This window comes from Sus scrofa, chromosome 10, assembly GCF_054392235.1.
Source record: "Sus scrofa isolate SSC_HxYL_T2T_F1_AM1 chromosome 10, Sscrofa_HxYL_maternal_Yorkshire_Landrace_v2.0, whole genome shotgun sequence".
Classification (NCBI taxonomy): domain Eukaryota; kingdom Metazoa; phylum Chordata; class Mammalia; order Artiodactyla; family Suidae; genus Sus; species Sus scrofa.
This window is the reverse complement of record NC_139392.1, coordinates 58,782,322-58,802,752: the sequence shown is the minus strand read 5'-3', so window position 1 is coordinate 58,802,752 and position 20,431 is coordinate 58,782,322. Positions and strand designations below refer to the sequence as shown.

Here is a 20,431-nt window from a genome sequence, read left to right as displayed (position 1 = left end):
TCCGTGGCTGGGGATGAAGGGAACATGGCCTTTATCCAAGCTCCTCAGGGCAGCAACCTGCCCCTGGGCTGGGCACCTGAGCCCTCTCCTAAGGCCACACACCTTCTTCCCTCGACAACTCTTTGAGCCTGCCCCTCCCCACTTTCCAGCACCCCAGGGAGAGTAGGAGAAGGACTGTCTGTCCCTCACAAAGCACCCCGATCACCTTATCTGTTGGATCCTCCCATTGAACCCTGAGAAGGAGCTGGGCCAAGTCTCTCGATTCTGTCTCACAGATGAAGAAGATGAAGCCCAGAGGGGAATCCCACGGAGGTGGGGGGAGGCAGGGCAGGGCCAGGTGTGTCCCCCCTGTGGGGGAGGGGCAGGGGCTTCCCCAGCCAGGACCCCCCACCCCCCCCTGCCGCCACCACAGCCACCCCTTTCCCCGGGCAGATGACTTCATGAAGCAGAGCCGGGGCATGCTGCTGCTCTACAGCATGAAGAACCCCAGCTTTCCCGAGTACATCTTCAGCAGCGAGAGCGGCATCATGTGTCTGGACATACACGTGGACCACCCCTACCTGGTGGTGGTGGGCCACTACGACGGCAACGTGGCCATTTACAACCTCAAGAAACCCCACTCCCAGCCGGCCTTCCGCAGCTCAGCCAAGTCTGGCAAGCACACGGACCCCGTGTGGCAGGTCAGCCTGAGACCAGGTTGGGAGGAGTGGGTATGAATGAGGAGCCACAGGAGGAGGGGCCTGGTCGGCGAGGGCGGGGGAGGACACGGGCAAGGGGATGGGGATGATGGGGACCAGCTCAGGCCAAGGAGCTGGGTGTGAGACGGGGCAGAGAAGGGCAGAGGTGAGAATCAAGGCCAGAAGGTCGGCCAGAAGATCTGGGGTCCCCCGCCGCAGAGCTCCCATCCAGCGATCCCTTCTGTCCGCGAGGGATGGCGGATCTCTCGGGTGTAGTGGTCAGTGACTTGGACCCCATGACTGGAAGCCCCCAGGGCCTGACAGCCCTCTGCTGAGTGGTCAAGGGCTCCAGGGGGTCTACGTCCTCCTTAGCTCCCTAAAATGATAAAAAGCTCAGGGAGAGAAGAAAAGATTTGCTCTAATCAGACTGAACCAGCACCAGCCCTGCCCCTGCTCTTCCCAGCAAGGGCACACAGCCCAGAGCCAAGCACCTCAGGGTGGCCTGACCATCCTCCACAGCCCAGGAGAGGGCGAGGGGTCAAGGCCAGTCAGTCACCCTGCTCCCACCCTGCTATGTTCTCTGAATCACACGGCAGGTGGGAGAGAAGTGAGACATGCAGCAGACATGTTTCCTCCTTCCCTGGGCGGGGGCCAGGGAGACCGGACAGGGTGGCCTTTTGTTCTCCCACCATCCTGTCAGGAAAGCGGGGCCACTGCCTTTGCACAACCGAAGACTCAGAGTTCTCGGCTGGAATCAGGGCTTGTGACATGGAGGGCCCTACCTGATTCTCCCTTCTTTAATGGCTCCCTGTCCTCTCCTTTTGCTCTCATTCCCTCCGCACTTCCTCATTCATCTAGTCATTCATCCATTCATTCAGCAACTCCAGGCTGTTTGCTCCTCTGGGAGCCAAGGATGCTCAACGGCTTGGTCTCAAGTTCCAGTGGGGAGAAGCCACAGCCACAGGCTGAGCAGGATTGGGTAGGGGGTGGGGTAAGGGGAGGTTGCTACGTGCAAAGAGGGGTTCATGAGAGGCCCTGAGCATTGTCCAGATTGTCCAGGAAGGGGGTGGTAGGCAGGAGGGCCAGCAAGGGCTTCCTAAAGGAAGCCACACCTGAGCTGAATGGTGACAAATGAGGAAGTATTAAATGAAGGGTACAAAGGAGTCACAGGGGCAAGGACACAGTCATCAAGCAGAGGGGCCACTGGAAAAATGGCACATGGCCTGGGGCACAATGTGGGAGATAGAGAGGAGGGAGCAGGACCCAAGGAAATCATAGGTGCCCAGGCATGATCGTGCTTCCCCAGCAAGCAGGGAGCTTAGACTTTGTAGGTTGGTGGTCTCGAATGAACTGTTCGTACAGGAGTCCAATGTATTAAAAAGAGAAGAGTTACAGCACAAATTGCACAACAATGTAAGCCAACTACAATTTTTAAAAAATATATAGGGTAGGAGATCCTGTCGTGGTGAAGAGGAAACGAATCTGACTAGGGACCATGAGGTTGCAGGTTCGATCCCTGGCCTCGCTTAGTGGGTTAAGGATCTGGCATTGCCGTGAGCTATGGTGTAGGCTGCAGATGCGGCTCGGATTTGGCGTTGCTGCAGCTGTGGTGTAGGCCAGCAGCTGTAGCTCCGATCGGACCCCTAGCCCAGGAACCTCCATATGCCGCGAGTGCGGCCCTAAAAGGACAAAAGGGGCTGCTCTGGTAGGATCAGGGTCCTGATTGCTTGAGAGTCCCCTGTTATCACTCCCCATGTCCCCTGAGCTTCTTTCACAAGGCTCCTAAGAGCTAGTTGGAAAATCACTGCCCAACCAAGGAGGGCTGGAGGCAAAGAAGTCCCAGAGTTATTTGAGTCCTGGCCATGTCCTCTGGCTGCAGCACCAGAAATCTTGCAGCCTGAGCTACAGCAGAGGCCATGGAGAGAAAAATAAGAAGATAGGGTTAAGAGCTGTAGAGGCAGGGAAATGAGAAGGAAATGACTAACTGGACATGGGGAAAGGTGAGAACTGGTGACGGTGCCTGGGACTCTGGTTTGGGGTACTGAGCAGGACATCTACGGAAGTCTGGCCAGAAGTTAATGCAAGAAGCCAAAGGAGGTGTCCTACAGGCAGCTGACCATATAGCCTGGAGCTGGAAGGAAAGCCAGGCTGGTGAAGGAGATTTAAAAGACTTCACGGTCTGGGGCCTTCTCAAAAGGACTGTCCTGGGAGCAACCAGAAGGTTGTTTGGGATCTCAAATGCCGGCTGGGGGCAGAAGGACTTTGTTCTGTTGGCACCGGGGAGCCATGGAAGGTTTTGGAGCTAGGGAGAAAACAGTCTGTCCAAAGGGGTCCAGGTTCCTGTCCCAGGGCACAGCCTACCTCTCAGGGGAGCCCACCTGCCTAGCGCAGCCCTGTCCAGGCCCCATTGTGAAGCCTTAACCAGAAGTGCTCTGTGATGTGTGTGTGTGTGTGTGTGTGTGTGTGTGTGTATGCGCGCGCGCTGTGCTACACTGAGGAAGGGGGCAGGAAGGATGTGAGCAGACACTGACATTGACACTGGGGTCAAATACATCGGCCCTAATGAGACAAGGCAGAAGAGAAGGAGTTAGTGAAGCAGGCTCCATCTCCTCCCGACCGCCTGCTTCTGCGGCAGTCATTCATTCTCTTAACCCCACTTATCACCTGCCCCGCTCTTCCCCCTCTTTATTCCTGCCCTCCCACCTCCCCCTAGGAGCGTGTGTGTGCACAGACACCGGCTTACACGCACAGGCAAACACACACACACACACACATGCGTGCGAGCTCACTTGCAAATGTACACACCACCCCCCAACTGGGCATCAGGCTGCTAAGTGGGGTGTGAAATACAATTTCCATGCGCTGCTCATTAAACACTTCCCTTTGCAGCTCCCTTGCGCCTCTTACAGGCTGGCCTTTGACACCCCCTGTCCCCGCCCCCCTTTAAAGGGACTATCTTTACACAGAAGGAGCTGTTCTGACTTGTGCCTCACAGGCTCTGAAGTGTTCTAGGCCCCCAGTCAAAGCACAAAAGAGTGGCCTGCCCAGACAGGCCCAGGCAGGGCCGGGTCCCCTCTCCTGCCGCTCTGATTAGCCAGGCCTGGGGGTGGCTCCGAAGGACCAATCCCCTCCCCCCAACACACACACACCCTCGACAGGCATGGTGACAGCTGTGGTTACAGGCAGCGGCCCAGGGTTCCTGCCCTCCCTCACTGGGCCTTGTGACAGGGGGAAGGGATGGTGGTCCCAGCACGGGCGGGCCGGCTGGCGGGAACTGCAGGGAGGAAAGCTCTGGGCACTCAGCCCCACCCCCGCTCTCCCTACGGCCTGGCCGGGCCCCCACATCTGGCAACAGAAACTTGAGCCTCAAGCGTGTCATCTTCATAAGACAACAGCTCTGTCTCCAAAACACTTTCCCATATGTTTGCTTCCAACCCTGAGAAGATGGGTGGGGCAGGATTATTAACCCCAATTTGCAGATGGAGACATGCAGCTCACATCTGGGATTTGGGAGCAAGATTCTGGGAGCAGGAGCTAGTGGTGAAGTGAAGGTGGGGACAGAAGAGAGGCCACCTGGAGAAAGGCCAAGCTTGGAGGAGGGGCCGGGGAGGGGGCCTGCTCCTCCCCACCCCCCAAGCAAGCAGGAAAAAGCCCCCCAATCCCTGGGGTGATGGTAATAATGAGATCAGCTAATATTTATTGATCATTCAGTATTTGCAATGTTTTAAGGGCTTCACTTGTATTATCTCACTTATTCCTTACAACAAACCCAGGCTATTATGGCTTCTGTTTTATAAATGAGGAAGCTGGCTGATGGGCTCTATCCTTCTCAGGCATGTTGAACCTGGGACATAAGGAGGTCGAACCCAGAGCCACCAGCCTCTTACAAGTGGGCTCGCAGAACCCAACCTGGGGAGGCACTGGGAGCCTTCACTGCTGAGCCAAGGGACTGGGGCAGTGCCCCAACTCACACTGCTGCCCCAGGAGGCTCCGGGAGAGTGGAAGGAGGGAGGGACTCTGGGAAACAGGCTCCCAGAACTTGCTTCCAGGAGTTCCCGTTGTGGTTCAGTGGGTTACCAATCCGACTAGTATCTATGAGGATGCAGGTTCCATCCCTGGCCTTGCTCAGTGGGTTAAGGATCCGGCTTTGCCATGAGCTGCGATGTAGGTTGCAGGCTTGGCTCAGATCCTGAGTTGCTGTGGCTGTGGTATAGGCCGGCAGCTATAGCTCCAATTCGACCCCTAGCCTGGGAACCTTCATATGCTACAGGTGTGGCCCTGAAAAGAAAAAAAAAGAACTTATTTCCGGACCCCAGATGGGTTCCAGAGGAAGCTCCACTTGGCTCATCGCCCTAACCCAACACCAGAGCAGGGTCCCAGGGCTCACAGTTTGGGATGTTTCAGGTCAGGTGGCAGAAGGATGACATGGACAACAACCTTAACTTCTTCTCAGTGTCATCTGATGGAAGGATCGTGTCTTGGACGCTTGTGAAGGTGCCTGTTCCCCAGAAAGGGTCAAGTGGGGATGGAGAAAGGGAGCGGGGTGGGGGGCTGAATGGCAGAGGAACCCCCAAGCCCTGCTGGGCCAGCCCCACCCATGTGCCTCCCCGTACCTGTGGGACCACAGAGCGAGCTGGTTCACACCGAAGTCATCAAGCTGAAGGTGGAGGGCAGCAGCTCGGAAAGTCTCGAGGGCTTACAGATCCACACAGTGGGTAAGTGGGAGGTGTGGGAGCCTTACCTCCAGGCCGGGCCACCTCCTCCTAGCCCAGGAGGGTCACTGGTCCTCCTCTTTCTGCACACCCTACCTCCACTTGGGTGGGACAGGATGGGAGGGAATGAGAAAGCCTGGCCCAGACCGCCCAGCCCCTGGCAGGTTGCAGACCCTTCCGTTGATGCAGATTCGGGCGCTGTCATGCAGATCCAGCCCTGTTTATGCCGATCAGGCCCCTGTTTACCCAGATCTTGTCCCTGTTTACTCAATCCTTACCCTGTTTATGCAGACTGCATCCCTGTTTGCACAGACTGCATCCCTGTTTGCAGACCCCGTCCCTGTTTACCCTGACCCTGACCCTGTTTAACTCAATCCCTGCCTTGTTTACCCAGGCCCCATTCCTGTCTGCAGAAGCCCTGGCCCGTTTGCAGCGTCCCAACTGCCTGGGACAAGCAGCAGGCCAGAGACCCGGTTTCTGTTTGCCTGGCTGGCCCCAGCCCTCCCAAGCGTAGGGCTCAGGCTGTCCCAGGGGTGTGGCTGGGTCAGGCAGTACGGGGAACCTCCCTCCCAGAACCGGCCTCAAGCTGTTCCCTCTTGTCCCAAGGCTGTGGCACCGCCTTTGACTTCCACAAAGAGATAGACTACATGTTCCTAGTGGGCACAGAAGAAGGGAAAATCTACAAGGTGAGACAGCACCAGCCAGCAATTCATGCAACTGCTGAGACAGGGCGCCCTGGGGGCTTATTGTTCTCAACAGACCCTCTTGGGCCAGATCTTAGGGCTCATCAGTTCTAGAAGGCTTCTTAGGGGAAGAGGCTGCATTTCTTGACCAGCTTTTGGGTGGCAGGAAGAGGGGCCGACTGCAGGAAAGGAGATGCAGAATCTAGAGGGTGGCTTTATTTGTTTTTTTTTAGGGCCACACTCTCGGCATACAGAGGTTCCCAGGCTAGGGGTTGGTCGAATCACAGCAGCCACAGCAACTCGGGATCCAAGCTGCATCTACAACCTACACTGCAGGTCATGGCAATGTTGGATCTTAACCGGCTGAGAGAGGCCAGAGATTGAACCTGCATCCTTGTGGATACTAGATACTAGTCAGGTTCTTTTTTTTTTTTTTTGGTCTTTTCTAGGGCCGCTCCTGAGGCATATGGAGGTTCCCAGTCTAGGGTCGAATTGGAGCTGTAGCTGCTGGCCTATGCCAGAGCCACAGCAACGCCAGATCTAAGCTGCCTCTGCAACCTACACCACAGCTCACAGGCAACGCCGGATCCTTAACCCATTGAGTGAGGCCAGGGATCGAACCCACAACCTCATGGTTCCTAGTCGGATTCGTTAACCACTGAGCCATGACAGGAACTCCACTAGTCGGGTTCTTAACAGGAATTCCTCAAGGGTGGCTTTAGCCCAGCCAAGCATCTTTCCCTCTAGGTCCTGCTCCCCTCCCGGGAATGGGGCAGGCAGAGCAGGGAATGGGGCTTCGGGGAGTTGGACTATTCTGGGAAGACTTCCTGGAGGCGATCTGAACTGGAGCTGAGTTTTGAAGGCTGGGCAACAAGAAAATTTATCTCTGAACAGGGGGTGCATGCCAACCAGCGGGATGAAACTTCATGGCCAGTTTCTGCCAGGTCTCAGTGTTAGTAGGTGAACATCCTTCTGAACCTTCATCCATCCAGAAATAGCTTTGCTGCAAGCTTTTCTTAGGCTCAGAGACTCAGAATGTTAATTACAGGCAGCCTCCCGGGAGCCCCTGAGGCCCAGGCAGGAGCTGGTCTGAATGCAAAAGAGGTCCCCGCCCCCCTCTCCACCTCTCCCAATGGCGGGGAGGGAGGAAGAGACTCGTCAGTCAGCCAGGCTCTTGGAAGGAGGAAGCTTGCGGCATGCTGGGCAGGGCCAGAAACCAAATGAGAAATCCTGAGATTGGGACTTGCTCCTGGCTTGGCCCCTGCTCCCACCTGAGTCAGGTGGGATGTTTATCACTGTGGCAAGGATTCAGTCCGCGGACTGCAGGTGGGTTCACGGCTCTGTCTGCCCATCCACAGGCTGGACCACACCCACACACACCCACACACACCCCCCACCGTGGCTCAGGGAGAGAAGGATTGACCTGCCAGGCTCGGATTCCTCTGGGCAGACACCCCTCACCCTCCAGGAAGGCTCTCCTGCCCACCCCCATCCCCACCCCCTGCCCCTTAAGCCTTCCTCTCTGGTTGTGTTGAGGGTGAGAAGAACAGCCAAAGCTGGGCCCCAGCTCAGCTGTGACAGCGCTGTGGGGTGAGGACAGAAGAGGACAGGCAGATTGGGACTCTCTGGGGTCCCCTCCCCCTCGGAAGTGATGGTGGCTGACCTCTCACGCCTGATCCCGGATCCCCCTCCCCCACCCAGTGCTCTAAATCCTACTCCAGCCAATTTCTGGACACCTACGATGCCCACAACATGGCAGTGGATGCTGTGTCCTGGAACCCGTACCACACCAAGGTCTTCATTTCCTGTAGCTCCGACTGGACGGTGAAGATCTGGGACCACACTGTCAAGTGAGGGGCACGCCCTCCCTCAGGCCCACCCTGGGCTGGGACTTGGGGGGTGCTGGCACCTCTGTGTCATGAGCTTTCCACTCCTTCCATCGCAGAACCCCGATGTTCATCTATGACCTAAATTCGGCCGTGGGCGACGTGGCCTGGGCGCCATACTCTTCCACTGTGTTTGCGGCAGTCACCACCAATGGGAAGGTGAGCGCCCTCTCCCTGACCCTGCTGACCCCCGACTGAAGACAGGATGACAGATCTCAGGGTCTCCCTCCTGGAGCCCCCACCCCCATGCCCAGGTCAGGTGAGGGAGGGCGGAACATAAGGACTGTACCCTCAAGGGCCAGGCCACCCAGAGCCCTGTCCAAAGAGGGGTCATTCAGCCCACGAGGCCTCTGGGAGAGAGGGGAGGGTGTTTGCTTTAAAGGACCAAGCACTCGGGATGGGAGGAATAAGGTGCCATGAGGAGCAGCCATCTCCTTTGAGGGCCCTGAGGAGGTGGCAAGTGCCAGCTTGATGTAAGGAAAAACTTATGAGCCAGAGTTGATCTGTGATTAAAATCGAGTCTAAAAGGTAGCGAGGTCCCCGTCCCTGGGGGTATGCAAGCTGAGTCTGAGAAGGGGAGGTGGGAGGGGCCTGGGCAATAATGAGAACTGATGAAAGCTGAGAAAGAACGATTTTATGAGAAAATCCTTATGCAACACATTTCCCTATGGACTTTGATATAAACTCAGAGGCACCTACCAGGAAAGAATAGAGTGACTGAGGCATCTCCTTCAAGTCAGCCACCTATTTGTTGAACGGATGTCTAATGAAGGGTCAACTAGGGCGCCAGGTCCGGGCCAGAGCCTAGTGAGTCAGGTCCCCGCTCTTGTAGAGCTCCCATCCTAGTGAAGGGAAAGAGACAAAAAGCAACAACAACAAAAATCCCAATAGTGCTAAATGCTAGGCGGAGATTAACAGAGGATGATGGGTGTATACCAGTGTTCATTGCAGCATTCTTCATAATAGCGGAAAACTGGAAACAACCCTAATGTCCATCAACTGATGAATGGATAAACAATATGTAGACTATCCACAAGGAGTATTATTCAGCAATAACGAGGAATGAAGTACCAATACAAGCTACATCATGGATGAACCTGGAAAACAGGCTTTGTTTAAGAAGCCAATCACGGAGTTCCTGTCATGGCGCAGCGGAAACAAATCCGACTAGGAACCATGAGGTTGAGGGGTCGATCTCTGGCCTCGCTCCATGGGTTAAGGATCTGGCGTTGCCGTGAGCTGTGGTGTAGGTCGAAGTCACGGCTCAGATCCAGCATTGCTGTGGCTCTGGTGTAGGCCAGCGGCTACAGCCCCGATTTGACCTCTAGCCTGGGAACCTCCATATGCTGCTAGTGCGGCCCTAAAAAGCAAAAAAAAAAAAAAGACCAAACATTGGATGAGTTCCTTTACATACGTCTGAGCCAACTATAGAGATGGTAGCTTTGCGGTTAACTGGGGCTAGAGGGGTCGGGAGAAAAATGAGAAATGACTGCTACTAGGTGTAAGGGTTCATTTTGGGGTAGGAAAATGTTCTCACATTGGTTGTGGTGGTGGCTGCATAACTGTGAGTACATTAAAAAACCAGGAATTATATTCTTTATATATGCATACACACACACATATATATAAGCATACATTTTATAAATTTTAAAGTCTATAACATTTTTTTTTTTTTTAGCTATTTCTTGGGCTGCTCCTGCGGCATATGGAGGTTCCCAGGCTAGGGGTCGAATCGGAGCTGCAGCCACCGGCCTACGCCAGAGCCACAGCAACGTAGGATCCGAACCGCGTCTGCGACCTACACCACAGCTCACCGCAACGCCAGATCGTTAACCCACTGAGCAAGGGCAGGGACCGAACCCGCAACCTCATGGTTCCTAGTCAGATTCGTTAACCACTGAGCCATGACAGGAACTCCAAAGTCTATAACATATTTTTAAGTATACATATACAATATAAATACTTTATAAATTTATAAATTTACTTTATAAATTTTATCATATGTGAATGATAGCTCGATAAAGCTGTTAGATCTTTAAAAAGAGAGAGAGTGATGTATGAGAAAAGGACTGGGTGGTCCCTTAGACCCAGTGGTCAGGGAAAGCTTCTTTAAAAGCTGGCATTCCAGCTGAAAGCTGAGTTACACCAAAGAGCCAGGTAAAGGTGGAGGGAGGCATTCCCAACAGGGGAACAGCCAGTGCAGATGCCCTGAGGCGAGAATGAGCTGGAAGGGTTTAAGGAAGAGGCAGGTAGGGTGACTGGGGTCTAGTAGGGAAAGGGGAATGAGCAGGAGATGAGAGCCGAGGGTGGAGAATTGAGAGTAAGCAACCTAGATTTTACGTAGGATTTTTTTCCTTTTTAGGGCCAAACCTGAGGCCTAAGGAGGTTCCCAGGCTAGGGGTCAAATTGGAGCTGCAGCCACAGGCCTACACCACAGCTACAGCAATGCAGGATCTGAGCCATGTCTGTGAACTACACTGCAACTCACAGCAACCCCGGATCCTTAACCCACTGAGCGAGGCCAGGGATTGAATCTGCCTCCTCATGGATACTAGTCAGGTTCATTACCACTGAGCCAAGACAGGAACTCTGCTCTTAGACTTTGTAAAGGTTAGGCTGGGTGCTGCCTGGGGGATGGGGGATGGAAGGGCAGGAGTGGAAGCAGAGAGGCCAGCTAGGATGCTGCCACGGTTGTGTAGGTGAGAGTTGCTAATGGTTTGAAATCAGGGCGCGGTAACAACAAGATCAAACAAGAGTTCCCCCGTGGCTCTGCAAGTTAAGGATCTGGTGTTGTCACTCCTGTGGGTTGGGTCACTGCTGGGGTGCAGTTCAATCCCTGGCCCAGGAACTCCTGCGGGCCGTGGGTGTGGCCAAAAAAATAAGATCAAACATTTACTGGGCACCTATATGAGAAGCACTGTCTGAGCACCTGACATATTTGTTGGTATAAAGCCTGGTTCTGCCACTTCCTGGCAAGTTAGCCCTCAGAGCCTCTATCTCCTCAGTTATAAAATGCAGATAATAACAGAACCTACCTTGTGGAGTGGCTATGAGAATTATAATGAGATGATGCAACCATATAACATGCTTGCCCAGAGTCTAGTATCTAGTAAGTGAAGTGCTCCATAAATGACAGCTGCTGTTATTGTGTTTTTGGTGGTTTTTTGTTGTCGTTGTTTCTGCTTTGCTTTTTAGGGCCACACTTGTGGCATATGGAGCTATAGCTGCTGGCCTACGCCACAGCCACAGCAACTCGGGATCCGAACCACATCTTCACCCTATACCCCAGCAACATCGGATCCTTAACCCACTGAGCAATCAAACCTGCGTCCTCATGGATACTAGCTGGGTTCCTTACCACTGAGCCACAATGGGAACTCCATAGCCTCTGTTATTGTTAATTCTGCATAGACTTAAATTTTCTCCAAAAGATTTTATTCTCCTTCCCTCAACCACAGGAAAAACATAAAAAGAGACACAACTTCCCCTCCTACTGCCTCCAGTGAGGCTTCTATCGTGTTTCCCCAGAAAGCCCAGGGGTAGTTGCTCTGAAATGGGGGACGAGGCCTCCCCGAGTGTGCTGACACCCACCTCTTCACAGACCCACGTGTTTGACTTGTCCATCAACAAATACGAGGCCATCTGCAGCCAGGCCGTGGTGGCCAAAAAGAAGAACAAGATCACCCACGTGCAGTTCAACCCCATCCACCCCATCATCATCGTGGGCGATGACCGTGGGCACGTCACCTGCCTCAAGCTCTCACCCAACTTGCGAAAGATGCCCAAGGTACAGTTCTGGCTGCCACGAGAGAAAGTCTCCAGGATGGTGGGGGCTGAGAGGAGGAGGAGGAGGAACCAGGGAGTGGCCCCCAGGTTTCTGGCTTTGGAGACCCCAGGGGAAGGGTGATGTCACTGCCCAAGTGAGCAGTATGGGAGAACCAGGTTTGTGGGGAGACCGATTACTTCTGACATGCTGAACTGAATTACCTGTGGGGCGCCCAGGTGGAGACCTCAGGTAAGCAGATGACCGTAAGCATCCGACGCTTGGGGGAGTCACGCGAGCATCAGTGGTTTGTTTGGTGTCAGACAGGCCTGGGGCTCGAGGCTTAGTTTCTGCTTCATCATCGGCTAGGCTTGCACAGGGCTTCAGCGCCAACAGTCCCTGATCTGGGAGCTGCGGGTCCACACAGGGAAGTAGGAAATGAGCCTTGAAGAGGGTAACTAGGTCAGCGGCCAGGCAGTCCTCCTTTTAAGCCCTGGTTCCTTTCTGGGATCTGTAATGATCCGAGACCCTGCCCAGAGCCCAAGGGCCCTGAATGCAGGCCACAGAGCCCAGAGCCATGACCTCAAAGTCTAGTCATTAGAGTCCCAATGTAGATTTAAGAACCCAGACTTAGAATCCAGAGCCCAAGAACCCAGAGCCCAGTCCATCTGGGTGCTAGAAGGGAAAATGGAATTTGCTTTCTGCCAGGTACTGGGCCAGGAATCAGAGCAGGGCCAGGGCTGGACCAAGTTGCCCTGATGACCATACCTCCTGGTTGCAAGTTGGGGTATTTACTTGCAGTTTGATGCAAGGGCAGGGGGCTGTCTCTTTCAGCTACTGACACCTGCCCCCCAGCCCCTACCAAGGCAGGGGTCACTGCATTATCCTTCTCAGGCAGGCCTGGTCCATTCCCCACCACGGCCAGGGAGGAAAGGGCTGGGAGTTGGCTGGGCCTGTAATTGTAGGCAGCTGGGGGAGGGGGTGGACTTGGCTATAAATACTCAGAAGGCTGCTGAATGCCTGCAGCTGTGGCCCAGAGGCTGTGGTCGGCTGGGGGTGGGCTGGGGTGGGATGGGCTGGAATGGGCTGGAATGGGGGGAGGGTTGGGTGTGGTCTAAAACTCTTTGCTAAGCCTGGCTAGCTGGCCTCGAGGAGGGGTTTGAAGGCAGTACAATTTGTAGAACAGATAAAAATCTGCTCTTAACGTAGTGAGGAGAGACCCAGGCTTGAGCTGGCAGAGCTGGACAGCCCTGGGGGAGGGATGGTGGTCACTTCTTGGGGCTGGGGTACAGCCATCACACCTTGAAGGCAGCAGATCTGGGTGGGGCCCTGCCCTGCCCACACTGATCCAGGGAGGCAAGGATCTCCCACAGTCCAAAGCTTCTCAGAGCAAGGGTCAGAATCTCTATCTCTGAGGACCTAAGGAATCAGAGGGTACCTGGGAATCAGAGGACCTGGGCAGGTGACAACTGGGGGCTGGTTCTTGGATGGATTGGCAGTTCCTGTGACATGGCCATCTGATGTATCAGCAGCTGAGTGATTGGGGCCAAAGGAGGTCCTCTGGGCATCTCTGGCGCCCCCTCTGCAGGCTGCAACCTCCCTGATCTTCCCAAGAGGCCTTGGCCACAGGGGCCGATCTCCCTCCTGGCCCAGGGGCTGACCTCCCTCCTAGCCCAGGGGCCTTCCCGTGACTGGTGTCAGAGCCCAGCTTGTCGAAGGTCAAGGCCCCCTTTCCCCAACCACTGTATAGATGGAAACTGAAGCCCAGAAAGCCAAGGAACTTGCCCAAAATTACACAGGGGGTTAATGACAGAGCTGGAACTAAGAGCCTGACTCCCAGGGGGATGAGGTGAGGGCAAGAAGAGAACGCGAGCTTCCTTTGGGAGGGAGAGGGGGACAGAAAAAAGACATCTTTGTCCTCTGCTTCAAGACTGCAGAGGTAAGCTGGGTGGTGGCAAAGGCACTGGGCCACAGGGGAGGGGGAGAGAGATTTGGGAACAGGTGCAGGGGTCACCGAGCAGGAAATCTGAGCTCGGTAGGGTGTCAGCAGCCGAGATGGGGCCAGGAAGGGGCCTGCTCACCCTGCACCCTCCCCCACCTCACAGCCCGGGCCAGACCCAGGCGGAGGCCTCAGCAGGCAAGGCTGGGCCGGGTGCCAGTGAGCAGTGGGCACAGGTGGCTGAGGGCAGGGGCTCAGGCACGGAGGGAAGGCAGGAAATGGCAACCGGCCCCACCTAGCCCACACCCCACTGCCTGGAGGGAAAGGAGGATGCCTGTGAGTGACACGCATCCCAGTGCCCTGTCTTCTTCTCAAGGCCCAGCTTACCAGCTAAAGGATTAGAGTACACTGTAGGTGTGTGTGTTTGGGGGGACGTGTCCACCAATTCAGAATCTGCTCTGCTGAGGGACATTCCCAGCTGAGGACATCTGGAATCACATGGGGTAGCCCATCTGCCCTCCTGGGTCTCCGGACACCCTCTCCCACCCTGGTATGTCTGACCCAGCAAGCTTGGCCCCAGTGGTACCCGACTCCCCAGGGGACCTGAAAGTCCGAGGTAAGACTAGGTGAGGGCCCCCGTGGCTCTGTCCACTCTCTTCCCTCCACACACACATACCTCTTAGCTCCTTGTTAGGACTCAGCCAGGAACCTTCCTGTGGGAAGGGGGGGGGGTCCCAACGGTAGAGGTCCTGGGCTATAGCTGTCTCTGGCCTGACAGGTTAGTTTGAGGGTCAGGTGGTGGACTGTGAGAGTCAGGGGGTGGATACATTCCCCCACTGCTCCCAGCATCTGGCTCCTCTGTCGATCTGAGGTTCAGAAACAGAGCTGGATGTGTCTTGCAGGCCTCAGCTGGGCCCTTGGTCACCTAACCTGAGTTGGTGCAGGATGGTGGAGGAGGAAGGAGGCAGGAGAGGGGCATGGCACGGCTGGGGAGAAGCTGGGCCGAGGTGGTGGGGGTGCTGGGGGGAAGAGAGAGGTGGCCCATCCCTCACCATTCCTCCCCCACGTGTACTTCCTGTCTCCCCAGGAAAAGAAGGGGCAGGAAGTGCAGAAGGGTCCAGCCGTGGAAATCGCAAAATTGGACAAACTGCTGAACCTGGTGAGGGAAGTGAAAACCAAGACCTGAGGGCCTGGCCTATTTCTTGAACCTGGTACTGGTAGCCCCTGACCTTGGCACCCCCTCCCAGCCTGAGCACCCAGTCTGTGTGTGACCCCATCCCTGATCAGATCCCAGCATCTGCCCTCAGTGGCCTGCTCCAGCCCTGGTCCCAGCACCTCACCCCAGGGCTTGGCCCTCAACCCCCATTACCCCCTCCCACTGTGCCCAAATAAACCTGTGTCTGGAAGCCCACATACACCTTTTATTTTGCTATAGCCAGGCTCCCAGGAAGAGGAGAAAATCTCAGCATAGAGCCATAGTTCCATTTATTACCCAGCAAACAGTAGGAGGACCAGAGGAGGGGCCCAGCCTGGACACCCTCTCATTATTGCCGTGGATTCCAGTTTGCTTCCCCAGCCTCGAGGGCCAAGAGGTGCCTGGCCTTGGGGGAGGGTGGAACCCAGCCCCCGGCCCTCCAGCTGGAGCCGAGTCCGGATGGCCTTGGCCCTAGCACCAACTCCAGAACTCCCACCCTGGGCCTGTCTCCCTGGGGCCAGCAGAGTCTCTCCTGGAGCCAGGCCAACTAGACTCTGGGCTGCTAGGTCCAGCTCCAGACAGGCTGGATTCTGAGTCCTGGACCCCAGGCTGGCTGGATCCTGGGATCCTGATTCCAGGTTCCAGGCTGGGGTGGACTTATGTCCCAGACTCCAGGCTAGGCCGGGGGGGCAGGGCCTTCAGGGCTGCAGCAGGTAGCTGCCTTCATGGCTGGGCTTCTGGGGCGGGGGTGCCTTCTCAGGACAGGGGCCAGGGCTGGAGTTGGGACTGGATTCCGAGAGGGAGTCGATGTTGGCAGAGCGGGAGTGGCAGGCCCAGCAGAGAATGACCCAGAGCAGCAGCAGCAAGAAGCCTACGAGGCCGTTGCAGATGATGGCGATGAGGGCCCCCTGGGAGATGGCTGCCCCCATGACGGGCAGCACCCTCAGACAAGCACAGACCCAGGAGCTGCCCCGATGGCGAGGCCCATGCCGAGGCGGGACTCCGGGGTAGCCGGCCTTCCAGGGAGGCTGTCTGGTCCACACACTCAATGATTCCTGGACAGTGGAGACGTCCACCTGCAGTCCTGAGCCTGTGGGGGGATTGGGGGTGGGGGGGACAGAGCAAAGGCAAGGGTGGTGAGGAGGAAGGGACAGGGTGAGGCCTAGGAAAAGAGGGGTAGAGAGGAGAGCCCCCTCCCACATCTCTGGCCTCCCAGCAGGTCCCCTAGAGCCAACACCTGGCTCTGGGCACCTGGATGGGGGCGTGGCCACAGTGGGGAAGCTGGAGTAGGCAGCCTGTATCTCATTCTCCTTTGACCCTGTGGGCATGGCCTGGCCCTGCCCCCTGAGCATCCAGCCCACAAAAGCACCGCGTGAGTGTGTGGGATTGAGGAAGCCCAAGGCCTCCAAGGGTGGGTACTGTGACCAGCTTCGGTGTGGCCTGGGCGCCTCCCACCTCTCTGGACGCTAGCCAAGCAGCCCAGGAGACCTCCAGGGGCGCCAGCTCACACAGAGGGAACTTTGTGGAGGCCTGGCAGGCATGTATGGATCTGTGTATCCAAGACTAGGTACCTAGGTGCTCCGCTCCCTAAGGCTGTCTCTCCAGGTCAGGTGCGTGTGTCTGTATGTCTGGCTCTTATTCTGTCCCTTGGTTCCCTTGTCTGGATGTGCGCCTCTGCCTCTGTATACCTGTCTCTCTAGGTGGCTCTCTTTATACGTTTCTCTGTGTGTCCCCATCTCTTAGTGTCTGAGTGTCTTGTTTCTCTCCCAGTCTCTTTGTGTATCTCTGTAAGTCTCTGTCCATCTCTTTCTCCCTGTCTGTGTATGGATCTCTTGTATCTCTCCCCCTCTTTCCTCCCCGCTGTGTGTCCATCTGTCCCTGTGGACGTGTCTCTCTCCTCTCCGTAGGGTCTGTCTCTGTAGTTCTGTGCGTCTCCTGTATGTCTGTCTTTGTGTCTGTCTCTCTTTCTCCCCGGCTGTGTCTCTGTGGGGGAGTCCGTGTTTCTTTATCTCACGTCCCCGTGCCTGTGATGGGAGGGCCCCTCTTACCTGAGTTGAGCCCGGTGCGCGCCCGCGGGAAGGTCTGGGGCAGCGGGATGCTGGGCGCCGATTGAAGCTGGGAGCCTGCAGGCGGGGGGCAGCAGGAGGCGGGCGGGGGTGACGTCCCCTCCCCCGGCCCTCCCCCTCGCCGTACAGCCTCCGCCGGCCGCTCCCGCCGCGGCGCGACCGGGGCGGCCTCTGCCGCGGGCGGTCTGCGGCGAGCGGGCACCTCCTCCCCCTGGGGCGGCGCCTCCTCCGCGGCCGTGGCCGCTCGCTCGCACGGCGGCGCTCGGGCGGCGGCGGCAGCAGTCTGGGCGCGGGATTCGGCTGGGCTCGGCTAAGTTCGGCAAGGTTCGGCTGGGCTCGGCTGGTCTCTCGGCTGGGCTCGGCCAGGCTCGGCCGGCAGCAAAAACAGCGAAGAGTCCCGCCTCTTGGGAGGCCAGCGGCCGGCAGCCTGTTGGAGGCGGAGCCATCCCCTCGCCGCTGCCGCCATTCAATTGGCTGGCCGTGCCAGGATCCCTTGCCATTGGTGGTGCGCTGGGCGAAGACTGGCCCACCCCTCGTGCAGGAGGGGGCGGAGAAGGGAAGAGGACTGAAGGGGCTACTTCGGCTGTATTCCTCCCCAGGGAAAGGGGTGGGGGCGAGGCCCACCTACTTGCCGGGGTTTCTTGCACCTTCCACACAAGATCTGCGCAATATTTCAACAAGGCCAAAGCCTCTGTGTTCCTCTACTTCAGAAGACCGCTCTTCAATATCTTTGAGAGGTCTCTGCTCCCGTCATCTGGAGGAAGGCTCTGGGACCCCACATCTGGGAGGAGACAGAACCTCCTGGTCTTGGAAGACCCCTCTGCTCACGGACGTGCACTCCCACTCCCCACTTCAAAGAGTCTGTAGTTGGCTCCAATATGCCCCGATCCCAGGAGGTGTGAGCAGCCGTGCCAGCATAAGTTGTCCGGACACATCTGTTGAGTTCCAACCCAGTGTTGGTCACAGACTTGTACTTTGTTCTGCTGTAGGGGAGCCTAGGACAGAGAGGAATGAGGCTATTCTGAGGGATGGCTCAGCCCTGGCTGGAATGGGACCAGTCATGACTACATCCATCCTAGAAGCTCTCCTAAGAGGAGCTTGGGCAGGAGCCATCAGGCAGACCTTCCTATCCTACCTCATATGCCAGTGATTCCTAGTGTTCTGAATGGACCCTTTTCTCATTCCCCTTGACTGTTCTCCATGGATAAGCACATGAAGTCTCTCGGTTCTCTCAAATCTAGCATTAATTTATCTCTGGAATTCTAGATACAGATCCAAATGCCTACCAGAATTAGGGTGGTGTCGGAGTTCCCTTTGTGGTGCAGCAGAAACGAAGGGACTAGGAACCATGAGGTTTCGGCCCTGGCCTTGCTCAGTGGGTTAAGGATCCCGTGCTGCCGTTGCCCTGAGCTGTGGTGTAGGTCGCAGACACACCTCGGATCTGGTGTTGCTGCGGCTGTGGCTTAGGCCGGCAGCTGTAGCTCCGATTTGACCAGTAGCCTGGGAACTTTCATATGCCCCAGGTGTGGCCCTAAAAATCTCAAAAGACAACAACAACAAAAAAAATTAGGGTGGCGTTGATTTCTGGTTTTACCAAGTAACCAAGTTTGTGATCCTGGGCAAGTTTCTTAGCCTCGCCTTCCTCATCTGTAAAATGATTTCAGTAATAGCTACCTCTCAGGGTTGTAGTTCACTGTACCAGACCACTCACATCTCAGCAAATGCCAGCAGACACAACCCCAAGGACCACAGGGCTAAGGGGCCCCTTCCCCCAAAGAGATCCCTATAATCTAAGTGTTCTCTTGAAAATGAAAAAGGAAAAGATAAAATAACCTAAAAAAAAAAAAAAAGTCATCCAAACCTACTGAATTAGAGACTAAAATAAATTTTCAGACCTGAGTTTACCCAAGTGGATTAATTTTAGTTCCCTGCCCCTGTCACCCAGCAGGGTGGGGGCTTTGTGAACAAGATCAAATCTGTTCTAGGAAAGAAAGAACACTAAAAACATTTCACATCTGAGTGTAATATGAGTGAATTTGTGACCCAGCTGCAGGAGTTCAGATTTTATCCTGAAGACAGTAGGGAGCCACTGAAAAAATTTTGAACAGAGGAATAGATGTGATAATATCCAGAAATTAGAAGGATGATTTGGTCTGTTGGGTGGATGGAGGGATTGCAGGCATTTGAGACTGAAGCCAAAGAACAATGACAAGGGATAGAAGTGATGGAGGGGAATAGGAGTGGCGAGAACAAGAAAGCATTGAGAATACTTGAGAGTTACAATTGGCAAGACTTAGAGACCTAGACCTGTAAGATATGGGGGAAGGGGGAAGAGGGAGAGAAAAATCTGTGACAACTCCCAGGTTGGTATAAGGATACCGTGATGTCATTTACTAAGATACAGAACACATAAGAAGGGGTACGTTTCAGCAGGGGGCTGGGGAGGAATGATGAGTTCCATTTTGGATATGTTAAATTTGAGGTGCCAGTTGGACATCCAATAGACAGTTGGGAGTTCCCTTCGTGGCGCAGTGGTTAACGAATCCGACTAGGAACCATGAGGTTGCGGGTTCCGTCCCTGGCCTTGCTCAGTGGGTTAACGATCCGGCGTTGCGGTGAGCTATGGTGTAGGTTGCAGACGTGGCTCAGATCCCGCGTTGCAGTGGCTCTGGCGTAGGCTGGCGGCTACCGCTCCGATTCGACCCCTAGCATAGGAACCTCCATACGCCACGGAAGTGGCCCAAAGAAATAGCAAAAAAAAAAAAAAAAAAAAAAAAAAATAGACAGTTGGATAAACAGGTCTGAGGTTCAGGAGAGAATTCAGGCTAAAGATAACATTTTGCCTGCTGTATAGCACAGGGAATTATATCTAGTCACTTGGGATGGAACATGATGGAGGATCATGTGAGAAAAAGAATGTATGTATGTGTGACTGAACAGTAGAAAATTAATGGAACACTATATCTATAATGGAAAAAATAAAAATCATTTTAAAAAAAGATAACATTTTGTGAATTTCAGCAAAAGAGTCAAACCAGAAAAGTAAAAGAGCTCACCCAAGAAGAATAGACACTGGCTTAAGTAAAAAGATACATTTATAGTCAGATACCTGAAACCTAAAGACAAGGATGTGTCAAGAACAACTGGAACTAAGAGACACAAAACCCATAGATTCTCTCTTTACTTCTTATCTCTCTTCCTTTCTGCCTGACTCCTTCATTTCCCTCCCTTGCCCTGCTCCAGCGCTGTCATCCCTATCCCCCTAGACTGGCTTCCGATGCTCTTCTGGTCCACATGGTGAAAAATATGACTTAAGACAATCCAAAAGCTTAAAACTTTTTTTTTAGGACCACACCCTTGACATATGGAAGTTCCCAGGCTAGGGGTTGAATCAGAGCTGCAGCTGCCTGCCTATACCACAGCCATAGCAATGTGGGATCCAGCCACATCTGTGACCTACACCACAGCTCGCAGCAATGCTGGATCCTTAGCCCACTGAGTGAGGCCAGG

The 20,431-nt window shown here is 55.0% G+C and overlaps 2 protein-coding genes across 7 annotated transcripts in view; one reads left to right on the top strand and one right to left on the bottom strand.

Moving 5' to 3' along the window:
• DNAI1 (dynein axonemal intermediate chain 1) overlaps positions 1-15,071 on the top strand; it is a 79,259-nt gene extending 64,188 nt beyond the window's left edge. For 2 of the 5 annotated variants that reach the window (XM_021064678.2, XM_084979853.1), the window contains 8 exons: positions 433-680; positions 5,082-5,171; positions 5,305-5,392; positions 5,996-6,075; positions 7,774-7,922; positions 8,018-8,117; positions 11,560-11,745; positions 14,748-15,071. In XM_021064678.2, the coding sequence (XP_020920337.2) occupies positions 433-680; positions 5,082-5,171; positions 5,305-5,392; positions 5,996-6,075; positions 7,774-7,922; positions 8,018-8,117; positions 11,560-11,745; positions 14,748-14,846 (1,040 nt within the window). In that variant the 3' untranslated portion in view covers positions 14,847-15,071. The remainder of the gene's footprint in view (positions 1-432; positions 681-5,081; positions 5,172-5,304; positions 5,393-5,995; positions 6,076-7,773; positions 7,923-8,017; positions 8,118-11,559; positions 11,746-14,747) is intronic. The other 3 variants (XR_014817772.1, XR_014817773.1, XM_084979854.1) reach the window with 2 other exon arrangements.
• Positions 8,573-17,192, bottom strand: ENHO (energy homeostasis associated). 2 transcript variants are annotated; one of them, XM_084978708.1, is made up of 3 exons: positions 16,904-17,192; positions 11,946-15,945; positions 8,573-8,800 (listed from the first exon to the last, which is right to left on the bottom strand). In XM_084978708.1, the coding sequence occupies exon 2, from the start codon at positions 15,782-15,784 to the stop codon at positions 15,554-15,556; it is 231 nt and encodes a 76-aa protein (XP_084834834.1). In that variant the 5' UTR covers positions 15,785-15,945; positions 16,904-17,192; the 3' UTR covers positions 8,573-8,800; positions 11,946-15,553.
• Positions 17,193-20,431: the final 3,239 nt, after the last annotated feature.

What these genes read in the sequence shown, in the direction of transcription:
- ENHO (XM_084978708.1), bottom strand. Translation starts at nt 15,784, where the DNA reads ATGGGGGCAGCCATCTCCCAGGGGGCCCTCATCGCCATCATCTGCAAC.